We start from the raw sequence: 12,961 nt of genomic DNA on the forward strand, positions 1-12,961 counted from the left end.
GTGAGCTCCCGTTGCTCAGTCCCTGCTCCTGCCCACCTAGCAGTTCGAAAGCACGGCAAAGTGCAAGTAGATACATAGGTACCGCTCCGGCGGGAAGGTAAACGGCGTTTCCGTGCGCTGCTCTGGTTCACCAGAAGCAGCTTAGTCATGCTGGCCACATGACCCAGAACCTGTATGCCGGCTCCCTTGGCCAATAAAGCGAGATGAGCGCTGCAACCCCAGAATCGGCCATGACTGGACCTAATGGTCAGGGATCCCTTTACTTATTGGGTAGGAAAGTAAGCAACACAGCTCTCTGGCTGAAACACCAGCACCTAAGTTAGGCAGACAACTTGCTTGCTAACATACACTGTTAGATGCTGACAATACTGAGCAAAATGGACCAATATCCCAACTTTATAGGAGTTAGTAGAATCATAGAAATGTAGCGTTAGAAGGGGCCACTAGGTTCATTTAGTCCAACCTCCCTGAGATGCAGGAGTCTTTTGCCCAATGTGGGGTTCAAACCCACGACTCTGAAATTGATAATCTCCAGTTCTGCTGATGGAGCTATCCCAGCTGTCCTCTTCCTTTAGTCCAGCCCCCTACAATGCCGGAATCTCAACCAGAGCATCGAAGACAGATGGCCCACTAGATCTCAAGGCTTTCAGTAGAGTGGCAGAGATCCTTTCTCAGGTCTCAACTATATTCAAGTCCCCTTTGCAATTCTCTCCTTAGTACCCTGGCACTTGAGGCAAAACAATTACATGGTATATAAACCTGTCTAAACAGATGAAAGCAAATGCATTTTGAAAAGTAACAAACAAACAAAACCAGCACATCAAGGGGGGGGAAATGTTTTGGTCAAGGTTTTTCACTGCTGTGCTAGCTTTCTACTTGCAGGATTTTATTTTTATGTAGGGAAACATTTTTTTTAAAAAACCACATGATGGCTCCTCACCTGTAGCCTGCAGTGGCCCTGTCCATTCTCCTGCCTCTTTCCCAACTCAGTCAGTGCCATGACTTCACCTGTCACCCCTTAAGTTGCTTTCTTTCCCTTCCCTCAGAACAGAATTAGTTAGGAATCTGAATGAGTGCTTCTCTTTTCTTCCCTGTGGCTGTAAGGATCTATGTAAAACAAGTTAAGTGCATCTATGCTCGCAAATTTACACAGGCCATGGAAATGAGTGGTTGTTGGTACAGCTGTGATTTTGTGGCAATGGGTTTAAACCATAGACCACAGGGGTCAGCAAACTTTTTCAGCAGGGGGCCGGTCCACTGTCCCTCAGACCTTGTGGGGAGCCGGACTATATTTTGAAAAAAAATTAAAAATGAACAAATTCCTATGCCCCACAAATAACCCAGAGATGCATTTTAAATAAAAGGAAGCATTCTGCTCATGTAAAAACATGCTGATTCCTTTTTAAAATAATTTTTTATTAATTTTTACATATTAATGATCATTCATACAATAAAACTTCACATCTTATACAATCTTTTTGGACTTCCATCAGCCCCTCTGATGATCTTCCTTTCTTATCACTTATTCTGCATTTCTTAAATTCCTATTGCCTTTAATTATCTTAACTAACAGTCCCCCTCATTTGTTTGTTTTTTGCAATATTTCAAATAGTCCACCTTACAAAACTTCTTGCAAACCTACAAGCGTAATCTGATCATCACAATTACTTTCCAAATAGTCCGTAAATTTATGCCAGTCTTCTGTGAATCTCTGGTCCCGCAGATTTCAAATTCTTCTTCTTAATTTATCTAATTCTGCATAGTCCTCCACTCTTCTTTTGTCGGTAGTTCTTCTTGCTTCCAATTTTGTGCCAATAATATTCTTGCTGCCCTCACTGCATATAAAAATAATTTACAATCCTTTCTTTTTATATCATCTCCTACAATGCCAAGTAATAATGCTTCTGGTTTCTAAAAACATGCTGATTCCTGGATTCCGTCCGTGGGCCGGATTTAGAAGGCGATTGGGCCGTATCCGGCCCCCGGGCTTTAGTTTGCCTACCTATGCAAGCAAGGAACTGAACGCTGTCTTTACATTTCAGGCTCCCTACGTCCTAAGGAACGAAGCACTCATTCTTGGCCAAGGGGAAGCTGGAGCCATCACCAACCTTTTGCTTGATATTCGAGACAGTGATAATCCTGAGAGCGTGACACTGGCTGTTTTAGATCCTCCAAAACACGGGCAGCTGGCCAAGCTTTCTGGGGACACCTCGCTGGCGACGAATCTTTTCCACCTTGATGACCTCTTGCAGGGATTTGTGCATTACATCCACGATGGATCCGACAGTTCGGAAGACACGGCAGTTCTGCAGGCAAGCGATGGCTATCACTTTCAGAATATACTCTTCCACATCAAAATTATGCCGAAAGTAAGTGCCATGATGGAAATCCCCACAGAGTGTTCCTATGCCATAAATGCGCTGTGTAACTCTGTGCCCGTTTACTCAGAATTAAATCCTATTGGGTTAAGTGGGGCTTGTTCCACACTATAGGGGAGCAGCCAGAACATGGTGTGTATCTAGATAATCTTATATCTCCATGCATGTAGAAAACTAATGTGTGTGGGGGCGGGGAACGATTCCAACCTAATCTTAAAGAACTAGCTTTCTGCATGGATGGAATTTTGCATGTAAAGGTGCATTCGATCACCTGTGGTCAGATGCATTCCTGCTAAGGAGCTTAATGGTATTGAAAATTTGGGGTGGCATCAGGTGTTGTTGTTGTTTAGTCGTTTAGTCGTGTCCGACTCTTCGTGACCCCATGGACCAGAGCACGCCAGGCACTTCTGTCTTCCACTGCCTCCCGCAGTTTGGTCAGACTCATGTTTGTAGCTTCAAGGACACTATCCAACCATCTCGTCCCCTTCTCCTTGTGCCCTCCATCTTTCCCAACATCAGGGTCTTTCCCAGGGAGTCTTCTCTTCTCATGAGGTGGCCGAAGTATTGGAGTCTCAGCTTCAGGATCTGTCCTTCCAGTGAGCACTCAGGGCTGATTTCCTTAAGAATGGAGAGGTTTGATCTTCTTGCAGTCCATGGGACTCTCAAGAGTCTCCTCCAGCACCATAATTCAAAAGCATAAATTCTTTGGTGATCAGCCTTCTTTATGGTCCGGCTCTCACTTCCATACACCACTACTGGGAAATCCAAAGCTTTAACTATACGGACCTTTGTTGGCAAGGTGATGTCTCTGCTTTTTAAGATGCTGTCTAGATTTGTCATTGCTTTTCTCCCGAGAAGCAGGCGTTAATTTCGTGACTGCTGTCACCATCTGCAGTGATCATGGAGCCCAAGAAAGTAAAATCTCTCACTGCCTCCATTTCTTCCTCTTCCATTTGCCAGGAGGTGATGGGCCCAGTGGCCATGATCTTCGTTTTTTTGATGTTGAGCTTCAAACCATATTTTGTGCTCTCCTCTTTCACCCTCATTAAAAGGTTCTTTAATTCCTCCTCACTTTCTGCCATCAATGTTGTGTCATCTGCATCTCTGAGGTTGTTGATATTAGCATCAGGTAGATGGCATTTAAGCATCTTCCAGGCCTTTATTTCATCATTCCAATTTTAGCTAGGGGAGAAATACTGCCATATTTTAGGGGAAGTGGCTGCAGTCTTCCTTGTGGTTGCTGTGTACTTCTTTGTTTCTGGCTGTCATTTGGACTTATGATCATAAGACTTATGATCACCTTGTTGAACAGAAACCCATGCAAAGAAAAAAGAGGCGTGTGTGTGTTGGGGAACCCCCCACTGCATGCACAGCTGGCACTGGTTTGTAGTAACTTGTCAGTTGGGCTTTGTGGCTTGCTAGCAAGCAATGCAAGGTGGGGCTCGGCTTTCATCGTCTGCCAAACCCTCAACTCAAGAGGCCTCGCATGTGTAAGAGGCATGGATTGTTCTCGCTCTGCATATGTTTGAAAAGCCCTTAATGGCACAGAGCGATTCTTGTGCAATTTGGGCGTGCTGCAACACAGCAGAACCCAATGTACTTGACAATGAGAAGTGCTCCATGTTCTTCCTCAAAAGTCCGCTCTTGTCTCCAGCAGTGGCTAGCCAGAGAACCTTTGGGAACTCCCTGATATTCTGAAAACTAGCGGTATGCTGCTTTCGAGTAGAGAATCTCCAATTATATCTTTCAGAACTTGCTGCTTATCCTGCCTAATGCTTTCCAAAACCCACCTAAGCTAGCTGGTGGCAGTGAATTCCATACAATTAGTAATTGTGATTTGCATTTAGATGTGTGTCCTTCTGTTTGTCCAGAATCTGCTGCTCAGTCTTGTGGGATAGTGTAAAGTTTTAGTGTTTTGAGTTGGAGAGTAGCAACTTCTCACTGTACACACTTTTTGAACCAGTGTTGCAGTTTTGGGACCTGTTTTTATTGGGGGAGAGAATGAGGGGGCTTTGGATTTTGCAGACCCAGGGCTGACCTGGGAATATTCTCTTTCAGCCCCTCCAGCAGTGGAACAATGCCTTTGACTAATTAAGCAAACAATGGCATTTTAAACTGTGAGAAGGGTATATAGCTTTTGTTTGTTGTTATGTTGTTTTTTTGAGTTTTTATATTGCAAACTGCCCTCTAATCCAAGCATAGGCAAACTCAGTCCTCCAGATGTTTTGAGACTACAGTTCCCATCATCCCTGACCACTGGCCCTGTTAGGTAGGGATGATGGGATTTGTAGTTCCAAAACACCTGGAGGGCCGAGTTTGCCTATGCTTGCTCTAATCCTTGGATGATGATGATGATGATGATGATGATGATGCAGATGATGATAATAAAAAAAATAATAATTTTATTTATACCCCGTCCTCCCCAGCCAAGATTGGGCTCAGGGCAGCTAACACCAGGTATACAAAAATTGATTAACATAAAAACTAGATTAAAATACAACATTAAAATGCAGCCTCATTTCAGTAGAAACTCAAATCAAAAACTTTTTGTGGATGGAAACGTCAAGTCTTCACCAGGGCCAACTATCCAGACTGGTCCTACGTGGGCCAGAAAAAAGCCAGGGAAGTCCCCAAATAGGAGTTCCATCACAGAAGGAGAAAGGAAAGAGGGGGAGGGGATCAAGTTGATTCCAAGCATATTGATACCTCCAGCATATCCCTCCTTGCTTAATGTCTACCCCCCTCAAGAAAATGAAGCAACATCTTTCGTCTTACCAATGGTGGCTGCTTCCTTAGTAACAATGGCCTCACCAACCTCAATCTGCTCTCAGTCATCCACATCTGCCTAAATTCTCACTTACAACTAGCCCAGGGGTTGATCCTGGCTGTCAGCCTGCTCTTCCATCTCCATTCTGCCTTTCCTTCTGCTCCACCTTGAAGAGATGATGCTCTATCCCATTGCCATTTTTTCCCTTATCCAGCTCTGCTGTCTCCTTTTTGAGACAGAGTTGCCGAAACTGCACATTATCATTCCAAATGTTTGTGCATCATCTGGGCAACAACAACAACAACAACAATAATATTTTATTTATACCCTGCCCTTCCCAGTTCAGAAAACCAGGCTCAGGGCGGCTAACAACAAATTTAAAACACTTGATTGATGCAACAAAAAACAGCATAAAATACAGTATAAAACGTGAATAACAATAAATTCAGAATTCAAAAATCAATTTAGGGGGGAAAGCCATCCAATAAACATTAGATGATCACCAAGGCTAGCTGGCTAAATTAGTCCTATTTGGGCCAGCGAGGAGACCAGGGGAGAATTAGCTGTGGGATCCCAGAGCGGGTAATCTTCATAAAAAGGGGAAGGGGAGGGAAGGACGGGGAATAAAAGATCAGGCTAAGTTCAAATATGATTTTCAGTTCCGCTTTTAATTTCCTTGCAAAAGGAAATATTCCTAGCCACAATTTTTTTTGCTTGTGTGGCTTTATGGCACCAGTCTTTTGGGGGACCAGAGGTAACTCCCTCCAGAAATGGGTTAGGATTCATCTGTACTAGTCAAACATTTACAGGCAAGTAGGTGACACAGAAACCATTCATTGCCAGGTAACTCAAGAAAAACTGCTCTGTCTTTCCCAAGGACCCTTCATTTGCTCCCAGATTGTGTACCATGGCCCTGGTCCAGCTCACAAAGCTTTGTAAACCATGGTTAAAGCACGCTTGTCTGGGCTGCCTTGCTTCTCCCCACTAGTGTGGGAATGAAACGAACCAAAAAGCTCTGGCTTAGCACTTGGGACTCCAAGCAAACCACGATTGGAAAGCCAAGAACAAGCCTTGGAGCGAAGCATACCATGATTGCCAAGCTGTACATAATGCTAAACTGAGGGTTGTGGTTTATTTCTCCCCAGGGCTAGTGAGGAGGAGGAGAGCTGGTGCAATCCGCTCATGCACAGCAAGCCATGGTTTACTGTGACATGTAACTGCAGCCACTGAGTGTATCTAATGCCGTGCCCTCAGTGTTTGAAACTCCCATTGTTCTAAGCACATTTTGCGACGGGGAATTTCATTAGCATGAGCAGTTTCTGATCTCTGGGCGCAGTAAAGGTAAAGGGACCCCTGGCCATTAGGTCCAGTCGTGGCCGACTCTGGGGTTGCGGCGCTCATCTCGCTTTATTGGCCGAGGGAGCCGGCGTACAGGTTCTGGGTCATGTAGCCAGCATGACTGAGCTGCTTCTGGCGAACCAGAGCAGCTCACGGAAATGCCATTTACCTTCCCGCTGGAGCGGTACCTATTGATCTACTTGCACTTTGACGTGCTTTTGAACTGTTAGGTTGGCAGGAGCAGGGACCGAGCAACGGGAGCTCACCCCGTCGCGTGGATTCAAACCGCCGACCTACTGATCGGCAAGTCCTAGGCTCTGTGATTTAACCCACAGCGCCACCCGCGTCCCTCTGGGTGCAGTACTGCGCCTTAGATTTCAGATTAAAACTGCAGAGTGGAAGGAAAGGAGGTCCTTTTTCTGCCTCCCCACTTCCAGCTACTCCCTCAAGAATGGGAAAGAGACCATCTTAAGAATATTAGGTGGGTGGGCAGGGGAAGGATTAGACCAGGGGCCAGCAAACTTTTTCAGCGGGGGGTGGGGGGGCGGTCCACTGTCCCTCAGACTTTGTGAGGGGCTGGACTATATTTTGAAAAAATAATAATGAATGAATTCCTATGCCCCACAAATAACCCAGAGATGCATTTTAAATAAAAGCACACATTCTACACATGTAAAAACACGCTGATTCCCAGACTGTCCGCAGGCCAGATTTAGAAGGCGATTGGGCCAGATCCGACCGCGGGCCTTAGTTTGCCTACCCATGCACTAGACCATGTGAAAAACGAACATCATATTTCAGGTGCAATTCGTTCATTTTCAGCTTTGTATCCTTGTTGTAGAAAAAGCACGCCTAGACATTCTGTTGTTGCGCCCATAACCTAGGTTAAAGGTCCCATTTAGCTCCTAGTTTTCGTATCTCAGTTTCATATCCTCTGGTTTCTCTTCAGATAGTATAAATCTCTCGCCTTTCACATCTCAGTTTCCCCACAGAACAACAAACTGCTGGGTGTTTGATTCGAAGGCGTTGAGGACACTATTCCCCCACCTTCTGTTGATCACGCAGGTTTTGTTAACAAACAATGATGAAGGTGGATTGCGGAATATAATTTGCTTTATTAGGCAATTTCACACTCCCTTGTCTCATTATTTTCTGAATCCCACTTTGCAAGCGTTTGGGGGGAAAAGAGCAAAAGATACCGCTGGTTTGAGAGCCGCGGAAACCCCCTAGAGGATTTAGTGTGAGGTAGGGCTGGCAAGGACCCAGTTTCTGCCTTAGCCTAATTATCACCTTTCCACAATAGCCTTGGGAGACAAACCAGATGCCAGGTTTATTTTTGGAGAAGCGGCGTCTAGACATACATAAAAGAAGATTTCTTTCTTTCTTTCTCCCCTCCCTCCCTCCTCCTCTTTTTCTTGGTTGTTATCCAAGAGCTGTTACGGATGCTGGTATAACCCTAGCTGGAGGCCTCCTGTTACGCACGCTGCTTATCTGTGAACATGCACCTTATTAGAATGAAAGGCTGAACAATTTCAGTGTGGTATGCCCTGATTTGAAAGGGCATTTGAAGAATTTCAGCTTACAGTCTAATATATCTTTTTATTTTTTAAAAAACACCTTTTTTAAAAAAGCCATATAAAAACACATTATCGTAAAGGCATTAACAAAGAAAGAGTGATGGCAGAAACTGAGAGTGTTTAATCTGTGCTGGATGATTTTCTGCTGCGAGGAATTTTTTCAGCTGCTTGGGTCTGAAAGCAATCCAGTTGTTAGGAGAGCTGCACTTCCAAAATCTTTGCAAAACACAAGCAGGGCTCCCCTCCCCACTTATGTTGTTGTTGCTTGGGTCACGTGCAGAGTTCTTTTTCCAGAGGCGAACGAAAATGGCCTTTCATTTGTTGCATGTCGGGAAAATACCCCAGAGCATGTAAAGAACTGCAGTCTCCATTTTTTCCATATGGTCAAATCTCTTTTTGATTTTAGAAAGGGATTAATAATGCCTTCTAGTGTCTTGTCCATTTTCTGATAAGGGAACACATAAAGTCTTGACCTCCATCATCCCTTCTTAACCATGGGACCTTGTAAAATCAAAAGGATATCCTTCAGGTGACCAAAGTTTTTATACACCATTCTTTCTTTGCCCTGTAAAGGGTCTTATGAGGTAGTTGAGGTCTCTTGTTTGCATAAATGAAATTTAATAGATGTTTTTGAACTAAGCAGAATTGGATAAGATGACAGGGAGAATTCGAAACCAGCGGGACCAGAAATTCTTGAAAGATTGGAGTAAATATAAGAGTTATGTGAAAGACAATTGTAACCAACTGACTACGCTTGTAGGACTACAAGAAGTTTTGTAAGCAGAACTATATGAAATATTGCAGAAAATATTTATGAGAATGGATTTTAAGTTACGGATTATTAAAAGTAATAGGTAGGATAACAAATGTAAGATTAAGAGATGAGGTTTGAAAATCATTAGATGTGGTTGATGGAAGTCTCAGGCTAAAATAGCTAAAATGTTGTATAAGATGAGATGATATGTTCTGTTTGGAAAATATGTGTAAAAACTAACAAAAATTTATATTTTTTTAAAAAATTAATAGATTTTTTTTTTTGCCAACTATTAACATGAGAGATGGGTCTGCTTATTGGTAAGACTTGGAATAAGTAAAGAAGACACAGTAATAGCAACATATTTATTATAGAAACTCTGCCCAATCTTGAGAATGATAGCTTTGACCAGTTCTAGAGCTTAGTTGTTAAATCTTTTATCAAGGCAGTGAAGTTCATTTTTTTCTAGTTTAGGTATATTCTCAGGTATATCCACTCCCAGGTATATAAAGTAGGTAGAGTTCCAAACCTATTCTTTTGTGCCAATGCAGTCGTAGTTTTGGCAGGTTGTGTATATAGCTCAGCTCAGATATGGTGAAGTTAGCGGTGAAGCCAGATATCTTCCCATATATAGTAAATTGGTGCATAGCAGCAGGTTTCAGGATCAGAAAGGAATAGAGCAACAGCATCTGCCAACATATTGATGGGATAAAGGTAAAGCGATCCCTGACCATTAGGTCCAGTCATGGCCGACTCTGGGGTTGCGGCGCTCATCTCACTTTATTGGCCAAGGGAGCCGGCGTACAGCTTCCGGGTCATGTGGCCAGCATGACTAAGCCGCTTCTGGCGAACCAGAGCAGCGCACGGAAACACCATTTACCTTTCCTCCGGAGTGGTACCTATTTATCTACTTGCACTTTGACGTGCTTTCAAACTGCTAGGTTGGCAGGAGCAGGGACCGAAAACAGGAGCTCACCCCGTCATGGGGATTCGAACCACCGACCTTCTGATCAGCAAGTCCTAGACTCTGTGGTTTAACCCACAGCGCCACCCACGTCCCTTATTGATGGGATAGGTTTCTCCAAATAATTCAGAACCTTCCAAATCAAATTCTGTTTTCAGTACCAAAGCTAAGGGTCCCATAGCCAGAGGGGAAAGCAGGGGAGACAGTGGGCAGCCTTGCTTGATGCTCCAGTCCAGGGGCGAACAAAAGCGTCGTGACATCTGGGGCTGCAAACCGCTGTGTATGGCACATGTGCGGCATCGTTACGTACAGCACATGCGCCATATGTAGCGATGCCGCACATGCATTATACATAGTGGTTTGCCGTCAGCGCCGGGATCCTCTGCTCGCAGCTGCAGCCACAAATGGAGAAGCGATGGCTGCTTGCGCCGCCGCAAGTCCCCACGGGGTACCTTTTTGTCACCCCCCAGACATCGCACCCGGGGCACGCTGCCTCTCCCTGTTGCGATGCCACTGCTCCAGTCAATGGGAAATGTCGGAGAGGGTTCCCCAGTCACCAAAACTTGGGCTGGGGACCCGTAGTATAAAGCCAATTCTTGCCCTTTTTGGTTAAAGAGATTATTGCTTTTTGTCGAACTTATAGCAAACCTGTCAGGGAAAGGTCCAAACAGGAAGATTTGGAAGTGAATCCTCAGTCAGATCAGCTTCTCTCTGAAGAGGGGGAAGATTTGCCCCGCTTGTCCCCAGTGGTTTCTGTAGGAGACAGAACGTTCCACAGTCTTTGCAGGAGTTACCTAGCTATAAAATAGTGAAAGAAGAGGGAGAAGGGAGGGAACAGCCAGCAGAGACCTCCCTAGAGAGCAAGGGTGATCCCCCTCCCCTCGGTCTCATAGGTCTCTGCATATAAGAGAACAGAGAATACAGAGGAGTGGAACTTCCCATTGGCGCCCAGGATGTTGCTGGGGACGGAAGGGGAAGGGCTCAGAGTAGCCAACCCCTCTCCTTGTGGAGAGACATGGGTTCTTGCTTTGCAACCAGATGACTGAAATAAAAGGACCATGAAACATAAATGGCTTGTGATTCTTCCTATGAAGTTACCGGGGGAGGAGAGGACTCTACATGCTTGACAATACCCCACAACTGTCCCGTTTTAAGTGGGACATCCTGTTACCTTTTTATGAAGATTACCCACTCTGGGATCCCACAGCTAATTCTCCCCTGGTCTCCTCGCTGGCCCAAATAGTTAGCCCTGGTGATCATCTAATGTTTATTGGATGGATTTCCCCCCAAATTGATTTTTGAATTCTGAATTTATTGTTCTTCATGTTTTATATTTTATTTTATGCTGTTTTTGTTGCATCAATTAAGTGTTTTAAATTTGTTGTTAGTCGCCCTGAGTTTTCTGAACTGGGAAGGGCGGGATATAAATAATTTATTATTATTATTATTATTACCCCAGAAGCCAATCCTGGCTTCTCTTTGCATCCCAGGATGTCCCTTTTTCAGTCTGGCACTTGTCAGCAGGGTTGCACCAAAATGCTGAGGGTCCAGCGCTGTGGCACGACCCTGCTGATGAGCAATAGAAGGGAAGGTACTCCCCTCCTTACGTCCCTATTTTGGGGGCGAAAATGTTGGAAGGTGTGTTATAGATGGTAATTTCAGTAGGCAGAGAAGAAGCCATCTGTGTGCTGTTTTTGCTGTTGTTGTTGAGTTTTTTTGCAGCTGTCTTTTTTGTCTTGCTTTTCTTCCTTTTTTTCTTTGCTGCCAGTCTCCTCCTTTGAATTTTCCTCTCCACTGCCTACTTCTCCCAGCTGTTTGTCTTCATTTGGTTGCAGTCCCAGTTGATTCAGTGGTTTTTTTAAAAAAAATGTCCGGTTGTGTGGAAACGTCTTTAGTTACTCCTTCATAAGTTATTGGGAGTTTGAATGGCAGCCCCATTGGTACCTTACGCCTGCTTCATGGACTACCGTGGTGCAAATTTTAAGTTCACAGCTGCGTTGCAGTGTTCTTGTGCAGAGATCCTGGTAGGTGTTCATTGTTGAATTTTCTGTTACAGTTTTTCTCAGTGTTCTGAACTTTTGAATTAAGTCATTTTTAATTATGGAGGAGCTAAACGCGGGTGGCGCTGTGGGTTAAACCACAGAGGCTAGGACTTGCTGATCAGAAAGTCGGCGGTTCGAATCCCCGCAACGGGGTGAGCTCCCGTTGCTCGGTCCCTGTTCCTGCCAACCTAGCAGTTCGAAAGCACATCAAAGTGCAAGTAGATAAATAGGTACCGCTCCGGCGGGAAGGTAAACGGCGTTTCCGTGCGCTGCTCTGGTTCACCAGAAGCGGCTTAGTCATGCTGGCCACATGACTCGGAAGCTGTACGCCTGCGCCCTCGGCCAATAAAGCGAGATGAGCGCCGCAACGCCAGAGTCGGTCATGACTGGACCTAATGGTCAGGGTTCCTTTACCTTTAAAGTGAGCAATGATGTCTCACCTTTTTTTTTTTACTTTGGATGGAGTGCTCTGTGTATCCTCTCGAAATGGCCGGCTTGTATAATGGCGTCAGGAAGTATTTTCTTTAACCAGGACACAAAAGCCTCACGTAGGTTGGTGTCTCCAAAGCTCTCCATAGAGGCGTAGATTCTGGCGACAGTCCTGATTCTGCGCATCCTTGAACTGCAATTTGATGTCAGATGGAGTGTTTTTTAAAATACATTTTTCATCATGCAGTCAAACCTCGGCTGTCAAACATAATCCGTTCCGGAAGCCCGTTCGGCTTCCGAAATGTTCGACAACTGAGGTGCGGCTTCCGATTGGTTGCATGTGCTTCTTGCACTCAAGCGGAAGCCATGTCGGACATTCAACTTCCAAAAAATGTTCGGAAACCGGAGTATTTACTTCCAGGTTTTCGGCATTCGGGAGCCAAAACGTTCCAAAACAGAGGCGTTCGGGAGCTGAGGTTTGACTGTAGTTCTGTTCTCCTTGCTGAGTTCCATTGCTTCATTATCTATTGTGGAAACATCTGAGACATTTGGGTGACTTTTACGATATCTTCTCTCAGCGGTTTCAGTGCTTTACCCCAGTCCTCAGACTGATCTTTTTAAATTAGGGCAACTAAAGCTGCCATGCCAAATGGGACCATCTGGTCTATCTGAGTTGTTGTTGCTTTTTCACCGCATTGAGCCCTGGTGGCAA

The 12,961-nt window shown here is 44.8% G+C and overlaps 1 protein-coding gene across 2 annotated transcripts in view; it reads left to right on the forward strand.

Annotated features, from left to right (window-relative positions):
• Positions 1 to 12,961, forward strand: part of FRAS1 (Fraser extracellular matrix complex subunit 1) — a 388,317-nt gene that overhangs the window by 267,096 nt on the left and 108,260 nt on the right. For both annotated transcript variants that reach the window (XM_083520384.1, XM_083520385.1), the window contains exon 28: positions 2,043 to 2,369. In XM_083520384.1, coding sequence (XP_083376510.1) covers positions 2,043 to 2,369 — 327 coding nt within the window. The remainder of the gene's footprint in view (positions 1 to 2,042; positions 2,370 to 12,961) is intronic.

The sequence above is a fragment of the Podarcis liolepis genome (assembly GCF_965112155.1).
Source record: "Podarcis liolepis genome assembly, chromosome: 9".
Taxonomy (NCBI): Eukaryota; Metazoa; Chordata; class Lepidosauria; order Squamata; family Lacertidae; genus Podarcis; species Podarcis liolepis.